Source organism: Hemitrygon akajei, chromosome 11 (assembly GCF_048418815.1).
Source record: "Hemitrygon akajei chromosome 11, sHemAka1.3, whole genome shotgun sequence".
In the NCBI taxonomy this organism is placed as follows: Eukaryota; Metazoa; Chordata; class Chondrichthyes; order Myliobatiformes; family Dasyatidae; genus Hemitrygon; species Hemitrygon akajei.
This window is the reverse complement of record NC_133134.1, coordinates 10361890-10381591: the sequence shown is the minus strand read 5'-3', so window position 1 is coordinate 10381591 and position 19702 is coordinate 10361890. Positions and strand designations below refer to the sequence as shown.

The 19702-nt window shown below is 40.6% G+C and overlaps 2 protein-coding genes across 2 annotated transcripts in view; one reads left to right on the top strand and one right to left on the bottom strand.

The window, feature by feature from the left end:
• LOC140735308 (arf-GAP with dual PH domain-containing protein 1-like) overlaps nucleotides 1–8380 on the top strand; it is a 173925-nt gene extending 165545 nt beyond the window's left edge. The window contains exons 10-11 of the mRNA XM_073060196.1: nucleotides 1885–2113; nucleotides 6053–8380. Coding sequence (XP_072916297.1) covers nucleotides 1885–2113; nucleotides 6053–6081 — 258 coding nt within the window. The 3' untranslated portion in view covers nucleotides 6082–8380. The remainder of the gene's footprint in view (nucleotides 1–1884; nucleotides 2114–6052) is intronic.
• Nucleotides 8381–16800: 8420 nt separating this feature from the next.
• get4 (guided entry of tail-anchored proteins factor 4) overlaps nucleotides 16801–19702 on the bottom strand; it is a 44057-nt gene continuing 41155 nt past the window's right edge. Inside the window, exon 9 of the mRNA XM_073060198.1 lies at nucleotides 16801–18213. Coding sequence (XP_072916299.1) covers nucleotides 18122–18213 — 92 coding nt within the window. The 3' untranslated portion in view covers nucleotides 16801–18121. The remainder of the gene's footprint in view (nucleotides 18214–19702) is intronic.

Below are 19702 nucleotides of genomic sequence, written 5' to 3'. Positions count from 1 at the left end.
GGTGCCACATGACACTCTTATCCATAAGGATGCACAGAGTTGTGTGATGTATTAGCATGGATAGAGGATTGGTTAAACAATAGAAAGCAGAGAGTTGGGATACATGGGTGTTACTCTGGTTGGCAATCAGTGGTGAGCGGTGTGCCGCAGGGGTCGTTGCTGGGTCCACAACTGTTCACATACGCATTCATGATCTGGAAGAGGGGACCGCTTGTAATCTAAGTTTGCTGATGATACTAAACTGAGTGGAAAAGCAAATTGTGCAGAAGATATGGGGAAGCTGCGGAGAGATGTGGATAGGTTAAGTGAGTGAGTAAGGCTCTGGCAGACGGAGTACAATGTCGGTAAATGCGCGGTCATCCACTTTGGAAGGAAAATTGGAGGAGCAGATTATTATTTAAATGGTAAAAAATTGCAGTGTGCTGCTGTGCGGAGGGACTTGGGAGTGCTTGTGCAAAAGGTTGGTTTGCAGGTGCAGCAGGCCATCGAGAAGCCAAATGGGACGTTGACCTTCACTGCTCAGGGGATTGAATTTAAGAGCAGGGAGGTTATGCAGCAACTGGAGTACTGTGTGCAGTTCAGGTCTCCTTACTTGAGGAAGGATATACTGGCTTTGGAGGCAGTGCAGAGGAGGTTCACCAGCTTGATTCCAGAGATGAGGGGGTTAGACTATGAGGAGAGATTGAGTCACCTGGGACTGTATTCGCTGGAATTCAGAAGAATGAGAGGAGATCTTATAGAAATATATAAAATTATGAAAGGGATAGATAAGATAGAGGCAGGAAAGTTGTTTCCACTGGTAGTGAGACTAGAACTAGGGAACATAGCCTCAAGGTTCGGGGGAGTAGATTTAGGATGGAGATGAGGAGGAATTGCTATTCCCAGAGAGTGGTGAAGCTGTGGAATTCTCTGCCCAATGAAGCAGTGGAGGCTACTTTAGTAAATATATTTAAGACAAGGTTGAATAGATTTTTGCATAGTAGAGTGATTAAGGGTTATGGGGAAAAGGCAGGTAGCTGGAGATGAGTCCATGGCCAGAACAGCCATGATCTTATTGAATGGCAGATCAGGCTTGACGGGCTGGATGGCCTACTCCTGCTCCTATTTCTTACGTTCTTGTGTTCGTATGTATCTCCTGTACCTAATTAAGTGGCCATTGAATGTATGCCTATGGGCTTCTGCTGCTGTAGCCCATCCACTTCAAGGTTCAATGTGTTGTGCATTCAGAGATGCTCTTCTGCACATCACTGTTGTAAACAGTTACTTGAGTTACTGTCACCTTCCTGTCAGCTTGAACCAGTCTGGCCATTCCCCTCTGACCTCCCTCATTAACAAGGCATTTTCACCCACAGAACTGCTGCTCAATGGATGTTTTTTTTTTGTTTTTCACACCATTCACTATAAACTCTAGAAACCATTGTGTGTGAAAATCCCAGGAGATCAGCAGTTTCTGAGATACTCAAACCACGTCATCTGTCACCAGAAAACATTCCACAGTCACTCAGATCGCATTTCTTCCCCATTCTGATGATTGGTCTGAAAAAACAACTGAACCTCTTGACCATGTCTGCATGCTTTTGTGCATTGAATTGCTGCCACATGATTGGCTGATTAGATATTTGCATTAACAAGCAGGTGCACCTAATAAAGTGGCCACTGAGTGTCTATGTCACCATATACTTGAAATCCATTTTCATGCAGTAGAACAAAGAAATGTAATAGGATCAATGAAAAACTACACACAAGGACTGACACACAACCAATGTGCAAAAGAATGCAAACTGTGCAAATACAAAATAATAATAATAACACAAATAGATAATAGTAAGGCTTTGGCTTCACTTAAGAGCTGGAGAAAGAAAACCAATTCATGTTGCCTTGTAGGATGCCTTTGCTCGGGGTGAAGTGTTCATTGGGAGCAAGGAGAACAGCTACAGTGTGTTAGACGGTCTTCCACCAACCATCCAAGGAAACCACTGGCAATATGGAATCACCATAGTAACCCCTGACAGGAAGTTCCTGTTTGCATGTGAAACGGAAGACGAGCGGCGAATTTGGATGGAAGCTTTTCAGAAAGTTATCGACAGGGCAATGTTGCCCCAGGAGTATGCAGGTACGGTTACGTAGCACTATCACTGTCTGCAAGGAGTTTGTATGTTCTCACCATCACCGCGTGGGCTTCCTCCCAGTGCAACACGCGTGTGCGCGTGCACACACACTCACATACACATATATGCACACACTCATAAACACACACCCTCTCAAACACATGCAAAAACATATATACACACACACAATACTAGAGGAACTCGGCAGGCAGCATTTATGGAGGTGAATAAACAGTCAACGGTTTGGGCCAAGACCCTTCATCAGGAAATGCCGACTGTTTATTCCTCTCCATAGATGCTGCCTGACCTGCTGAGTTCCTCCATCATTTTGTGTGTGTTGCTCAAAGTTTCCAGCATCTGCTGAATCCCTTGTGTTATCTGTGCTCCAATTCCCTCCGTCATTCCAAAGCTGCCCAAGTTAGTGGGGTAATAGGCTACATGGGTGTAATTCCGTGGTGAGTCTTGTTGGGGCAGAATGTGCTGTGTCTAAACAAGTAAATAAAAAATACAAAGTGTTGCACAGACGTTGAGCTGACGCACACAAAGTGCAAACCAACCACATAATCTTGCATTTATGTCAGGCCTTTAACACGTGGAATGTTCCAACGCAGTTCTTCACAAGGCAGCTGTCAATCAAAATTCAACACCATGGAACCAAGGTGATAGTGGGACTAGTTAGCTCAGCCTGGTCTGTAGGTTTGAAGTAAGGCCCAGAGTGAAAGAGGGATTGTTTTTGGGAGGAAAAGGGGGTATGATCTGTGAGATTAAACATCTGGGCAGTCACCAAAGCTGGAGTAATGTTGCATGGATATGAAGGGTCATAGAGTTATAGAGATGGAAACAGGCCCTGTGGCCCAAATCATTTGTCCAGACCAATGCCATTTAATTCTTATTAAATTCTTAAAATGTAATTCTTTAATTCTATGCCATTTCCCTGCATTTGCCCCAAAGCCCTCTAAACCTTTCCTATCCCTGTCCCTGTCAACTCTGAAACTACAAACACTTGTGGGGAGAGCGAGTTGAAGGGCAGGGCAGGGGAAGAGTGGCGATGCCAGAGGAAGGCCATGAATTTGGAACGAGGTTGAACATTTTGTAAAAATTGTTGGATTGAGTGTCAATTTAGGGTAAGAGGTGACATGAGAAAATATTCCTCAATTGTACAGAAGATTGTCATAGGCTACAACAGGACAATGAAAGGATGCAGAGCTGGGCTGAGAAGTAGAAGATGAAGTTCAACCCATAAAATCGTGAAGTGATTCACCTTGGAGAGTCGAACTTGAACACGGAATGCAGGGTTAGTGACATGGTTCACCACTGTGCGGAGGAACAGAGGGATCTTGAAGTTCACTTCTATAGATCCCTCAAAGTTGCCGGGCAAGTTGATCAGGTGATTAAGAAGGTGCACAGTGTGCTGACCTTAACTGGTCAGGGGATCGAGTTCAAGAGCTGCAAGGTAATGTTGCAGCTTGATAAAACCCTGGTTGGACCACACTACAAATATTGTGTTCAGCTCTGTTCACCTCATTATAGGACGGATGTAGATGTGCAGAGGAAATTTACCGGGATGCTGCCTGTATTAGAAAGCGTGTCTTGTGAGGATAGGTTGAGAAGCTCAGACTTTTCTCTGTGGAGCAGAAGAGGATGAGAGCTGACTAAATAGAGATAGAGCTTACCTTTTAACCCCTTCGCTCATACATAGCCCTCCATTTTTCTATCATCCATGTGCCTATCTAAGAGTTTCTTAAATGTCCCTAATGTATCTGCCTCGTCCACCAGCCCTGAAGCACTCCACATACCCACCACTCTGTGCAAAAAAAAACTTAGCTCTGACATGCCCTGATACTTTCAAAGTTCAAAATAAATTTATTATTGAAGTGTGGATATGTCACTATATACTATCTTGAGATTCATTTTCTTGTGGGCATTCATAAAACAGAGAAATACAATAGAATCGATATGGCTGCATGAAGAAGAGAGCATGGCTGTTTTTCCCTGCAATTACCCTGAAATTATACCCCCTCATATTAGCCATTTCCACCCTGTCCACTTGATGTATGACTCTACTGTTCCCTCTAAGCTGCATGGCTACATGGCCCCGCAGTGACTGTAAGGGTCTTCCATACATTGCCTTTGTGGCCACACAGCTGGAATTTTCTTTGATATAATGTTAATGTAATTTTGAAATTATGTTAATATTATTTTGAAATCTACATTAATATAATTGTGAAATACCCTATAATTAATGTATTAATGATATAATTCATAATTTTTCTAAATAATAAATATATCACAACCTTCGAAACATTTTAGAGCTTCAACATATTTACATTGTCAGTGTTTCAAGTTACAACACTGCTACAAATTGTAACAATAAACACAGAATGGAAGTCATAGCACATTGTTAATGGCATCGGCATTCAATAGGCTGCTGATCTATCTAGCCAAAACACTTTATTTTGGTTATTGTTCTTGTCAGTTGTTTTGACCGTCAGACATTGTTTACTTGTGTTGTGAGTTGTGGTTTTTATTTGATGTGCATATTACAAAAAATAACACAGAAAGTGCCACTCAGTTTTCAGGCTATGTAAAATGTTGTATGCCTCCTTCCATCTTGTACACCTCCATCAAGTCTCATCTCATCCTCCATTGCTCCAAAGAGAAAAGCCCTAGGTCGCTCAACCCATCCTCATAAAATATGGTCTCTAATCCAGTCAGTATCCAGATAAATCTCCTCTGAACTCTCTCTAAAGCTTCTACACCCATCCTCTAATGGAGCAACCAGAAATGAAAGTAATTTATTTGCATGGAGTAACACTTTGGTTTTGAGTAATTAAGCTGCCCAAACATGTCCAGTTCCACTCTAAAGTCAACCTGCTACCTAGTTCCAGAATGTATCACTGTTCATTCAGAATTGATTACTCCTGCTCTGCAGCCTTTCACCAGCCCCTTCCTTTCTTGGTCTCAGTCTCACCCACTTGCTTAAGCCAATTCTGTCTCTAACATGTGCCACTTTGCAGGAGGTTTACTGATCTGAAACATTCATTGCTACTTCTTCCCCCAGTAATTCTGCTTGACATTTCCTGTTTCCAGATCAAAGGATCTATTTAAGCTAAAAACTAAACGTCAAAAGATGGACTTACAAAAACAAATGTAACTTTATTTCTTTTTCCTTCACTCCATCCACAATAAACAGGACTTCCCGGTGGCCAACCATTCTAATTCCATGCCCCATTCCCATTCTGACATGTCAGTCCTTGGCCTCTTCCACTGCCATGACAAGGCCATGTTCCTGTTGGAGAAGCAACACCTCACATTTCACCTGGGTAACCTCCAACCTAATGGCATGAACACTGATTTCACTAACTTCCAGTAACTTTTCTCTCTTCCCCCTTCCCTCTTCTTCCATTCCCCACTGACTCCCCACTTACCTCTTCTCACCTGGCCATCACCTCCCCCTGGTGTCCCTTCTCCTTCCCTTTCTCCCATGGTCCACTCTCCCCTCCTATCAGATCCCTTCTTCCTTTCCTGTCCTGATGAAGGGTCTCGGCCCGAAACCTCAACTATTTATTCTTTTCCATAGAAGCTGCCTGACTTGTTGAGTGCCTCCAGCATTTTTTGTGTTCTCCTTTGGATTTCCAGCATCTGCAGATTTTCTCATTATTTTCTTCTTCAGCCCTTTACCTTTTCCACCTGTCACCTCCTAGCTTCTTACTTCATCCCCCCTTCCACACCCACCTGCCTTCTTCACCTATCACCACCTAGCTTGTGCTCTTTCCCCTGCCCCTTACCCTTCCTGCCTTGATGAAGGGTTATAGCCTGAAATGTTGACAATTTATTCCTGTCCAGAGATACTGCTTGTTCTGCCGAGTTCCTCCAGCATTTTGTGTGTGTTACTCTGGAATTCTAGAATCACTGGTGGTTACACTTATTTCTTTCTCTTTCAGTGGAAGCACATTTTAAGCACAAGCCATAAGAGAACCCTTGATTTTGGAGGCTGTGACTACATTGGCAACATCACCTGGCCCTCATGGGTTGGACCAGAATATGAATTGTTTGGTATTTGTGCAGCAGTCTGTTCCTCTCTCTTTCCCTCCAACCCTCCAACTTCAGCCTTGCCTCCCAAACCCCAGTCACCTCCCCCATGCTTTCCAGTGAGTGGGGAGGGGTAGGGCAGAGATGTCCATCAGAAGACAACTGGACTGTGGCAGGAAGTGAGTTTGAAAGTGATGTGCATGTCGCTAACCAAGAGCATGAATTTTGGGGAATTCCCAAAACCAGGCTACAATTCACACACCATTCTGCATGACTAATTCTAATCATTAATAGTTAATCCCTGAATGCTCCTGCCACAATTAGACACTATAAATCCAACATAAAAAAGCTGTTTTAAAGAAAAATCATTCTCTTGGTCTATGTAACTACTCATTGTGTCAATTTTCCACAATTCACCAATAAGAAATGGGCATTGCTCTTTAAACAATTTTACTTGAGTATTTGAAGTGAAGATTAAAGTGGACTGTGTAACCTTTAACCAACAATCTATGTGGGGGAAAACAAGCTTCCAGTGTCCATAAAGAGATTTTGTGTTAATTGTATTTGTGGCCATTCATCTACAAGACTTGTTTTTAAAAAAATTCTCCTCTATAAACATTTTCTTCAGGCTGTTGAGAAAAAGCTGGTGTTAGTGCAAATGAAATATTGTAACTTGATGAAAGCTAGTATGTCTCAGTGGTATTGCTTTCTTCCATAAAATGATACTGCTTGAATTAAATTGTGTCTAGCTGTTTGCAGAGGGCATGTTCTCAAAGAGACATTGACTACCGTTAAATAGTACAGTACAATGCTAGTTACTCGAAATTGCTGAGTTTAAAGCTTTTAGTGATATGTCGTGTTTTGTGAAGCCTGTGACAGATTATAGTGTAATATATAATTACCTTGCTAAACATTGTAAAAACTTTTCACATTCTTCCAAATGTCATCTTTTAAGTGTGCATTTCTTGTTTAGAATTGATGTAAAGAAAATCTGAAAATTAAGTTGTGAATAAGTTTCTGTAATTAATTCAGTTGTTAATTTTTATTCATTTGAGTGCAGCCATTTTGACAGTGCAGTTGCATTAAATATTACACTAAGCTTATTCTTAGTACCTCAACAGTGGGACCAGTACTTTTTGGTGAGACATAGTCTCAACCCAAATCATTAAAAATCCCTAAAGTTCCAAATAGAAGTAGCATTCTTTCACAGAACTTGTATAATAAGTTAACATGGTTGTTACATGCAAGCAGGGCTTGAGTTTGAACATGAATACAAAGACGTTGGTAGAAGGATTGGCGTGATGCTGAGATGCATCCCAGGATGTGCAGGGACACGTCATTGGGTGTTTAGGGGCAACATCATACACTCTGGCCCAGGCGACCCAGCTGGGGTTGATCAGGCTCTGACTTGTGCCCCAGCAGCATTGGTCCATGGTCACACCTCTTGAAATGTAGTTCTCAACCTTGGAAGAGAAAATGAGCCAATGTTGAGGGGTCCTTTTAACTGCCTGATGGCATGAAAATTAGATATTGTCAATTGATGCATAAGAAAATTGCTTCCACATGAGTCACTGGGAGTAGTGTCATCAGATAGCTGATGTCAAATTTGCACTCGTTGATGTCAGCAGCCTTCAGGAAAGCCTCAGAGGATTTGTTAGATCATTTCTCTTTATAGATATCAAGTAAATGTCAATTAATTGAAATAAGTCTGTTCTCTCCTTAATTACAAATCTAAAGTAAACTTTTCAGATTCTAATTTATATATTTAAAGACAGGTGCAATCCATTATTTCACACATTTTCCTCCCTCTTTAAAGTGATGATGTGCTAAACTCTTGTGTAGCTAAATTTTCCTTTTATTTGTTTCGTCTTTGTAGATACCATGATTCTCCCCTCCCCACCCCCAATTGACCTGTAGCATGGATTTTTTTTTAGATATTTAATGTTACAACACTGACAAAAGTAAGCTGGTTAATTGCAGAGGAGCATAAACTAGTGCGCTAAATACTTGAACAGGAAAGTTATTGTAAAGAATGAGATTAAATCCCAATCATTGCAATAACACAAAAGATAGGATTATTTGAAACATAAATGTATTCATGTTAATTCCTTTAATATTTACATTTGACTATGGAAACGCACAACCTACAATGGAGAAAATAGTGCTGAAATGAAATGCTTATTAAAAATTTTACTTTGTATGTGTATTCCTTATAATTTAAAAAAAGTCTGTTGCACAAATGAGACGTTATAGTAACTACATTTTTTCACTAATTTTAACTCTTGCTTTCAGCATGAAACAAAAGCTTGTAGTTAAGGCAAACTATGATTCAAAGGACTATTCCTTTGGTAATGCTGCCCATGACCATGTGTGTTTCCTTTGGATGCTCCAGTTTCCTCTCAGATGCCAAAGACATACAGGTTAGTAGGTAAATTAGTCACATAGGAGTAATTGGGTGGCATGGGCTCGAATGCCCAGAAGGACCTGTTTACCATACTGTATCTCTAAATAAACTGAAAACAATGAGCTGGAAATGACAGCAGGTTAAACCACATCTACGAGTTATGGCATTGGTATTTCAGGTCAAAGACCCTTCGGTAGAACTGGGACTGTGGGAAAATTAATTGTAAATTGGAGACAAGATGGGGGATTGGGTTAGGGATAGGGAATATCTCTGATGGGTTGATGGGTCTCCATTGCCATGGTGATAAGGTGTTGATGAAGCCATCTGATTGAGCGTTCTAACTCCCCTTATTAACCCTTCAGTGTTAATGGAGAGAGAGAACACTGAACCAACATTTACGGATGCTTAACTCACAGAATTGGCCAGTTCTGATGCAGAGAGAATACGTTGAGAATTTGATACCAAGTCCTGAAGGCTATAGGTTGACCAGACAGAAGATGAGGTCTTTGTTTCTCAAGCTCATATTGTGCCTTATTATAACATTGCAGAGCCACAGACATATCAGGCTGGGTACAGAATGGAGAGCTACTTTTATATATTTGGACCACCAGTGTTAAGGCATAGACTCTACCATTGATTGGCCAAGCCTTGATTGTTTTTTGATGCAAATGCTACTCCCTTCCCAATAGCACGTGTTTCAGTATGATTACTTATCACCATTCATTCAATGAATAACACTGTCATGGTTTGAAACTGTTTTCCTATAAGATGACAAATATTTTAGTACATATTCTTCATAAGAGGACCTTAATGTTGCTCAGTTAATTTCCCATTTCAAGCCAGCTTCAATCTCCCAGGTAAGAAATGGCAGGGGTGAGATGTCTAAAAGCTTCATTATTTGCCTTCACATTCCTGCTCAAAAAGAGCATTATTTCCCATACCTTCCTGGTATTTCCCCTGGAGAAAGATGGGAGATTTCACTGGTCAGAGCTATGACTTTAGGTATCTTTTGGTTGTTACTTCTGACAAGTTGCCACGATATTGTCTGTTGTAATCCCCTTAAAGTTGGTTCAAAAACTTTTCCTAGGTAGATAAATTGTTTAATTATCCCCTTTCTGATTGAGATTGATCTTTGTAATTATTATCTATCAGCTACAATAGTCAGCAGTAAATTAGATGAACTTTCCCTTTTTCTAGTAATTCCTACAACAGTACATAAGCCCATAAGACATTGGTTGAATTCTGCTCCAAGTCTGCTCCGCCATTTAATCAGGGCTGATCCATTTTGTTCTCAACCCCATTCTACTGCATTTTCTGTTACCTTTGGCAACCCAACTAATCAAGAATATAACAACCCCCACCTTAAATACACCCAATGATGTGGCCTCCACGGACTCCTATGGCAATAAATTTCACAGATACACAATCATCTGGCTAAAAAAATTACTCATCTCTTTTCTAAATGGGCTTTTCTATTCTGAGGCTGCATCCTCTGGTCCTAGACTCCTCCTGCATTATAGGAAACATCTTCTCCATTTCCATTCTATCTGGGCCTTTAAACATTCAATCAGATTTCCCCCCCCCCCCCATTCTTCTAAATTCCAGTGAGTACAGGCACAGAGCCATCAAACACTCCTCATATGATAAGCCTTTCATTCTCAAGTCATTTTTGTGAACCTCCTTTAAACCTGCTCCAATGTCAGTCACAGCCTTTCTTAGATAAGGGGCCCCAAACTGCTCACAATATACCAAGTGAGGTCTCTTCAGTGCCTTGTAAGACATCAGCATGTTATGTTTGTTTTTATATGCCAGTCTTCTCAAACTGAATGGTAACAATGTATTTGACTTCCTCGCCACTGACTCAACTTGCAAACTAACCTTTAGGGAATCCTGCACGAGGGCTCTCAAGTACATCTGCATCTCAGATTTTCGAATTTTCTGTTTAGAAAATAGTCTGCGCTTTTATTCCTTCTCCCAAAGCATATAACCATACACTTCCCAACACCATATGCCATCTACCACTCATCTCCTAATCTGTACAAGTCCTTCTCCAACTTCAATGCTTCCTCAATACAACTTGCCCCTCCACCTATCTTCATATCATCTACAAACTTAAGCCACAAAGCCATCAATTCTGTCATCCAAATCATTGACAGACAACCTAAAACAAAATGGTCCAAACACCGACCCCCAGTGGAACACTAGTCATTGCCAGCCAATCAGAAGGCTCCCTTTGTTCCTACTCTGCCTCCTGCTAATCAGCCTGTGCTCTATCCCCGATAGCGTTCCTGTAATAGAATGGGCTGTCTTTCTAAGCAGCTTCACGTGCAGCACTTTGTGAAAGGCCTTCTGAAAATCTAAGTGGACATCTATTGATTCACCTTTGTCTATCCTGCTTGTTATTTATACAGATTTAGGCCATTTTACTATGTGCCTCCAAGTTCCCCAAAACCTCATTCTTAACAATCGTCTCCAACACCTTCTCAACTACCGAGGTCAGACTAACTGGCCCATAATTTCCATCTTTCTGCCTCCCTCCCTTCTTAGAGTGGAGTGACAGTTAGTTTCCTAGCCCTCAGAACTATGCCAGAATCTAGTGATTCTTGAATAATCATTACTAATGTCTCCACAATCTCTTCAGCTACCTTTTTCAGAACCTTGGGGTGTAGTCCATCTGGTCCAGATGCCATCTACCTTCAAGCCTTTCAGCTTCCCCAAAAACTTCTCCCCAGTAATAGCAACAGCACTCATTTCAGCCCCCTTACACTCTTGAAATCAGGCATATTGCTAGTGTCTCCCACAGCGAAGACTGACGCAAAGTACTTATTCAGTTTTTCCACCATTTCCTGTCTATTACTACCTCTTCAGCATCAACTGTGGCTTCTTTTACTTCTAATATAGCTGAAAACATTTTAAGTATCCTCTGATATTACTGGCTAGATTACCATTATATTTCATCTTTTCCATCATGGATTTTAAGTTGCCTTCTGTTGGTTTTCAAATTTCTCCATCAACTTCCCATTGATTTTTGCTGTTATATGCCCTCTCTCTTGTTTATATGCTGCCTTTGACTTACCTTGTCAGCCACGGTTGTATCATCCTGCCAAATTGCTTTCACAAACTCCAGCCGCTACTTCTCTGCTGCCATCCATGCTAGTATCCACACTACTCCACTATAATACTTACACATTTGACTTTAGCTTCTCCCTCTCTAATTGCAGGATGATGATCATTGCCTCCTTAAGGGTTTCAGTATCTTAAGCTTACAAGTACACAACACCCAACCCAGAATTGCTGATCCCCTGGTGGGCTCAACCACAAACTGCTCTAAAAAAAACTAAATAGTAGGCATTCTACAATTTTTCTCCTGTAATCCAAAATCAGCACCAATCTGATTTTTCCAGTCTACCTGCATATTGAAACCCCATGACTACTGTAACATTGTCCTTTTGACATGCATTTTCTATCTCCCGTTGTAATTTGTAGCCCACATCCTGGCACCTGTTCGGAGGTTTGTATATAACTCCAATCAGGGACTTTATACACATGCATTTCCTTAACTCCACACACGATTCTACATCTTCTCATCCTATGTCACCTCTAAGGATTTGATTTCATTTTTTAGCACAGAGCCACACCATGTCCTCTGCCTAGCCTTTGATACAATGTACATCCTTGGATGTTAAGGCTCCCAACCATCATAATCTTTCAACCATGACTCCGTTATGCCAACAGCATACCAATCAATTTCTGTGCTACAATATCTACCTTATTCCATGTACTGCACGCATTCAAGTATAACACCTTCAGTTCTCCATCACCTTTTTTTGATTTTGTAACCCTTTTACAGTACAATTCATCCCACTGACTGTAATTTTGCCCTATCATTTGCCTGTCCTATCTGGCAGTCTCACTACACACTGCAACTGCTTGTATACCAACTCCGTCACTTCGGTTCATATGCCCCTGCCAAATTAGTTTAAACCACCTCTCGGAATGGCAGGTGGTGACTAGTGGGGTGCCACAGGGCTCGGTATTGGGACCACAGCTGTTTACCATTTATGTTAACGATTTGGATGAAGGCATAGAAAATAACATCAAATTTGCTGATGATACTAAGCTGGGTGGCAGTGTGACATGTGATGAGGATGTTAGGAGAATTCAGGGTGACTTGGATAGGCTGGGTGAGTGGGCAGATACTTGGCAGATGACGTTTAATGTGAATAAGTGTGAGGTTATCCACTTTGGGAGTAAGAACAGGAAGGCAGATTATTATCTGAACGGTATAGAGTTGGGTAAGGGAGTAATACAAAAAGATCTCGGAGTCCTTGTTCATCAGTCACTGAAGGTGAATGAGCAAGTGCAGCAGGCAGTGAAGAAGGCTAATGGAATGTTGGCCTTTATTACAAAGGGAATTGAGTACAAGAGCAAGGAAATCCTCTTGCATTTGTACAGGGCCCTGGTGAGACCACACCTGGAGTATTGTGTACAGTTTTGGTCTCCAGGGTTAAGGAAGGACATCCTGGCTGTAGAGGAAGTGCAGCGTAGATTCACGAGGTTAATTCCTGGGATGTCTGAACTGTCTTACGCAGAGAGGTTAGAGAGACTGGGCTTGTACATGCTGGAATTAAGGAGATTGAGAGGGGATCTGATTGAAACATATAAGATTATTAAGGGATTGGACAAGATAGAGGCAGGAAATATGTTCCAGATGCTGGAAGAGTCCAGTACCAGAGGGCATGGTTTGAGAATAAGGGGTAGGTCATTTAGGACAGAGTTAAGGAAAAACTTCTTCTCCCAGAGAGTTGTGGGGGTCTGGAATGCACTGCCTCGGAAAGTAGTGGAGGCCAATTCTCTGGATGCTTTCAAGAAGGAGCTAGATAGGTATCTTATGGATAGGGGAATCAAGGGATATGGGGACAAGGCAGGAACCGGGTATTGATAAGGAATTGATCAGCCATTATCTCAAAATGGCGGTGCAGGCTCGAAGGGCCAAATGGTCTACTTCTGCACCTATTGTCAAACCTGTCCACAAAGTTCTGGTGTAACTCTTGTTCGGAGACGTTCAAAATTGGATTGAACCATCAATTCAACTTGGCAAAATAACTCTGGGAAAACGTGGAACACTTTCCGCATCTTGGGAGTCACCTCTCCTCCAATATCAACCTTAATGATGAGATCCAACATCATCTTAAATGCGCTGAAACAGCTTTTGGACAACTCCGAACAAGAGTCTTTCATGATCATGACAACCGAACAGACACCAAAATGTTAGTGTACAAAGCAATGGTAATCCCAACGCTCCTGTATGCATCAGAAACCTGGACAACATACCGACAACATCTGAAGGCACTTGAAAAGTTCCATCAACGCTGTCTTCGAAACATCTTAAATATCAGCTGGGAAGATAGAAGAATCAATGTCAGCGTGCTAAATGAAGCAAAAACAACAAGCATCGAAGCCTACGTCATCAAGAACCAACTAAGATGGAGCGGTCATGTTGTTCGGATGAAAGACGATCATCTGCCGAAACAAATCTTCTACTCCCAGCTTAAAGAAGGCAAAAGTAAAAGAGGCAGACAACAGCAGAGATTCAAAGACGTCTTAAAAGCCAACATGAAGAAATGTAACATCGACATCAAGAACTGGGAAACCAATGCCAAGGACAGGAAACTCTGGCAAGCCATCATCCGAGAAGGAACAGCAACTTTCGAAGCCAACAGATGTGCAGAATTAGAAAAGAGAAGGAAATGGAAAGAGAGGCAGCAACAACCAAAGCCCGATCTGCCATCTGGAACTACCTGTGCTGAATGCGGAAGAATTTTCAAAGACAAGATTGGACTCATAAGCCACTTGAGAACCCATAAATAGATCAACAGAATGAAGACTGTCATCCTCGACCTCGAGGGATAGCCACGATGACCTTCACAAAAGCATACCATAGGCAACAATCCAGAGGTTGATTGCTACCCTGGATGTCCTGCTTTTGATCTTTCTACCTAGCTCCTTAAATTCTCTCTTCATGACATCTTCCCTTTTCCTACTTAGGTCATTGGTGCCAATATGTACTAAGACTTCTGGTGGCTCAGCCTCCTTCTTTAGAATGCTATGCACCCAATCCAAGACATCCCTGACACTTGGGAGACAACTGCGTCCACAAAATCTCACATATACTCCTCTATGGAATGCCCTATCACATATACAGTCTTCTCTTCTCTTCCTTTCTGAACCATTGCACCAGACTCAGTGCCAGAGACCCAGTCGCTACAGCTCCACCCTGGTAGGTTGTTGCCACCCCCTCCCCCAATAGTATACTTATTATTGAGGGGAATGGCCATAAGGATACCCTGCACAGGCTTGGCATTTCCTTTCCCTCTCCCGACAGCCACCCAGGTATCCAGCTTCTGCAACTTTGGGGTGACTACCTCCCTGTAGCTCCTATCAATCACTTCCTCAGTTTCACATATATGCTGAAGGTCATCAAGCTGTAGCTCAGTGCAGAGGCCTCCCGGAATTCCCCCATCCCACACGGAGAAAATAACACAGCCCCTGGAGCCATCCCCACTGCTCTAACTGTACTAAGAAAGAAGAAGAAACTTACCAAATACTTACCTTGCCCAAGGTAATTTTTATTATTTTCTAATAAGTCTTACAACAGTACATTTTAACATGAGCTTCATTCAAATGTAGTAAGTCAAGCTAACTCACTGTACCACTTGCTGGACACTATAAATTCTGCTTAATATCGATGGGCTGTTTTAGAACTGAGGGAGCTGAAGAATGTGTGAAAAGAAAATAGATCACAGAAATATAAGAGGAGAATTCTGAAAGCTAAGATGTTATTCAAAAGAATAAAGTCAAGTAATAGTGAACTATCACTTTGACTATTCCACTGTTAAAACGGAAAGGGGATTTTTACAGATTATTTAAGACACCTACAATTCTTTTTGCTATAAGTTGTATCTGCTGATTGTTGGTCATACTAAAAATTGTAGTCATTATTGGCATCATTAACAGCCCTGAAGATACCCTTTTCTGGATTGATCTTCTTGCCTTTCTCAAATAAATCTAAATCAAATTGCCTAAATAGCTAACTGAAGCTGAGCTATCAGATATTTGCATACCACTTTGCAAGCTGTTTCCTCTTTGTACAAATAAGGCAAAGAAAAATTATTAGCACATGACATGGGCAGTGCAGGCATAGTCCTGTGATTTGTTATAAGCCAATGATCATCATCATTTATCCTAATGCATCAGCAACAATACCTCAGTGGCAGGAAAACCAAAATGCTCAGGAGGTCAGGTAGCAGATATCTGAGTCCATGGAAATAAATAAACTGCTCACTTTTCCCCTCTTTTTAAATCAGTCAATGCTCAGGAAATTTCTACAAGTAAAAAAATATTTTCGTTAGATGAGGAACACTTATGTTTGTGATTACTATTTGCAAATTGTATTTGGTGCTGTTTAGCATCCTGCTACTGTCATTTATTTACAAACGTTTGTACAATCAACAGTCTGGTTCATCTGCTCATGGATTCAAGTCCAACCCAGCAACAAGAACACAAAAAATCTAAACAAACAGTTCTGTGCGTATCTAAAGGTGCAGAGTTGGAAGGCTTACTTTGTACTTCTGTAAGCTATACTCGAATAGAGAGAGCCTTGCTTGTTGATAAATTTATCTTAAATACATCTTGCAATCAGCACATTGTGGGGCCTTATTGCATGAAATGGAAAAGATATATCGCAAATATTTGCACAATAAGTCTGGAAATTGTGCCAGAATTAAATACATTTTGATAATTGTAATAAAAATATTCTATGGAGATTAGTGTCATAACAGGCAGTAATTATAGGAATTTATGATTACTTACGTTGTCCAGACATGCTTACTTGGTGCTGTTGATTCTATATTCTACAACATAGCAATTGTGATCTTGTTTAAAGATACTGATCAGTTCTAAACTATACAAGCTACTATTTTTTCATTTAAACAAAGTCAAAACTGATCTGTAATAAAATACGGATCAATAACAATTGAGGGGAAAAGTACAAAGCTACAAAATCAGAATGTTGAGTTGAAAAATTTTGCTGAATGCACGACTTCATTCAGAGGTGCCATGTACAAATGAGTGTCCTTTGCTGCATTACAACCAAGTTTCACAACTGTGCTAGCAAAGGGCAAGTGGTAATGAAACATAATTATTTTTGCATGTTAATTCTGCACCACTCTAACAATTTAACAAATGCATCACACATCCTTTGAAACAAATTATTTTAAATTTACCATCTGACAAGTGGAATACAATAGTGTTTTTAGAAATATTACTGATTCCACATACAATGTACCAAGGTATGCTTAGTGTTCTGCACACCAGTATTTCGAAAACTTAACTGTAGTGAGGAGGTTCACCGTGCTAAAAGTGTTTCATTGCTCGGAGAAGTTCTGGACTTTGTACCAAAGGAACTAATTATTTTCCTTTAATGATAAATACAGAAATTTTTAAAAAAAGACAACATTCCAATTTACCAACAGAAATATCACTTAAATAGAGAAAGTCGTTTTGTACGCCGTCTCCAAACTGGGCCTATGAAGCGTTCAAAGGTTAAGAATTACAGACAGCATTTGGTGTAGAAGACAATTATATACGATTATCAGGTCTGCAAAGCATAAATTACATTTACTCTAAAATTTGTTAACCAACTCCATCCAATTTCATCAGATCTTGGTACTTTGCCACGTGACAAACTCCAGTTCCTGATTATGGAAACATTATACACATCTTTCAACAAGTTTTAGCACCTGAAATTTGATGCTTAAAAATCATTGTATCTTTCTAGCATGCAAATCTTCAACATGCAGATTCAGCCCTGTGTCAGCTCTGACACAGTATTTACAATATTCTCACAGCGCCTGGATACAATTCCTAGCACAACATTTACCATTTCAAATAAAATAAGGGGTAGCGACAATCTGCTTCAATCTGATTTATTGGTTCAGAAGTAGTTAAGACCACCTTTCTGCATGATCCTTTGTGATCTGTGTGCAACTGGTTCACCACTTGTATAAAAGTGCTGCTGATCCTTACAGCTGTACTTTTGTTCCTATTGAAAACTATTCTGCCTCGTAAAACAAGAATTAGTTTTATCAATTTGAGATGCCTCAATGATCAAACAAAAGCGACCATCTTGTTTGACGCAGCTGACACCATCAGGTGTAGTGCCATTGGCATCAGCATCCCAGTACAAAGCTGCAAAGTATTTGAAACTTAATGTAAAATAATCTAGAAAGACAAAACTTATTACATCTGTGAACACACAGCCAATGGAACCGTTCTTTAAACCATGAAATGTCTACTGAACATAAATAATACAGCATTTCCAATATAGACAAATAGGAAACATCATTTGCATTTCCTTCATAAAAAGAGAAAGAGCACTCTCTGCCAATGCTCACCGAAACAATCATGTAAAATGTCCCACAGTATAGCAGTTTTATTTCTGGTACACACAGATTGTTCTTTAAACACCTCACTGAAATATTGTCTTCAGATCTTTATATCAAAGTTAATTGTCTTCTTAGTCAAGATCAATAGGATTGACATCTTCTGGTCCTTCTCCATCAACCTCATCATCCTCTCCCGTACCCATCAAGCTGTTCAAAAGGTTTCCTGGAAAAGAAATAACTATATAGTCACAGGATTTAATGCAGCAAACATTCATCATGTTTTACAATTTATGGTAACAACCAATTTCTTTCAATAAATGTTAAAAATTTCTAAATTTTAAAATTTTAAATTTTAAAAAAGAAGTTCGCTGATGACACGGCCATAGTGGGGTGTGTCAGGAATGGACAGGAGGAGGAGTATAGGAAACTGATACAGGACTTTGCGATATGGTGCAACTCAAACTACCTGCGTCTCAATATCACCAAGACCAAGGAGATGGTGGTGGACTTTAGGAGATCTAGGCCTCATATGGAGCCAGTGATCATTAATGGAGAATGTGTGGAGCAGGTTAAGACCTACAAGTATCTGGGAGTACAGTTAGACGAGAAGCTAGACTGGACTGCCAACACAGATGCCTTGTGCAGGAAGGCACAGAGTCGACTGTACTTCCTTAGAAGGTTGGCGTCATTCAATGTCTGTAGTGAGATGCTGAAGATGTTCTATAGGTCAGTTGTGGAGAGCGCCCTCTTCTTTGTGGTGGCGTGTTGGGGAGGAAGCATTAAGAAGAGGGACGCCTCACTTCTTAATAAGCTGGTAAGGAAGGTGGGCTCTGTCGTGGGCAAAGTACTGGAGAGTTTAACATCGGTAGCTGAGCGAAGGGCGCTGAGTAGGCTACGGTCAATTATGGATAACTCTGAACATCCTCTACATAGCACCATCCAGAGACAGAGAAGCAGTTTCAGCGACAGGTTACTATCGATGCAATGCTCCTCAGACAGGATGAAGAGGTCAATACTCCCCAATGCCATTAGGCTTTACAATTCTACCGCCAGGACTTAAGAACTTTTTAAAAGATATTATTAATGCTTTTTGAGATAGTGATTTAGATGCATATCATATTTTTTACTGAGTTAAGTATTGTATGTAATTAGTTTTGCTACAACAAGTGTATGGGACATTGGAAAAAAGTTGAATTTCCCCATGGGGATGAATAAAGTATCTATCTATCTATCTAAATGCTTTCAAAATCTAGATTTCACCTCAAATCAAAAATCATGCATCTGACTGCATTTTACATTTGACTTTTTAATGTACAAATTCCTACAGTCAAATTTGAAATGAGATCTGTGCCTGTAAATTTGCTGTGATCACACCATCCCACCAGTCTGTCATAATGACCAGCTCTGCTCCAATTAAAAGTTCAAAGTAAATTTATTATCAAAGTACATATCACCATTCAAAATGCATGTTTCAATGCACATATACTCTTCCTCAGAATGCTAACTACAAACAAAAAAGGGTATCCTTAAATGCTGCCCAAATACATGTAGTTTCTAGCAAGATATTTCAGCTGTACAAGCAAAATATTGGCTTCTGACAGTCAAAGAAAGAGTGAGATAAAACTATACCAGGCCTACTCACCTTGTCATAATTAATAACACATTACTTGCTCAGTCTGCACCAGTGTTCATACAACGCTCTGACTGAAACT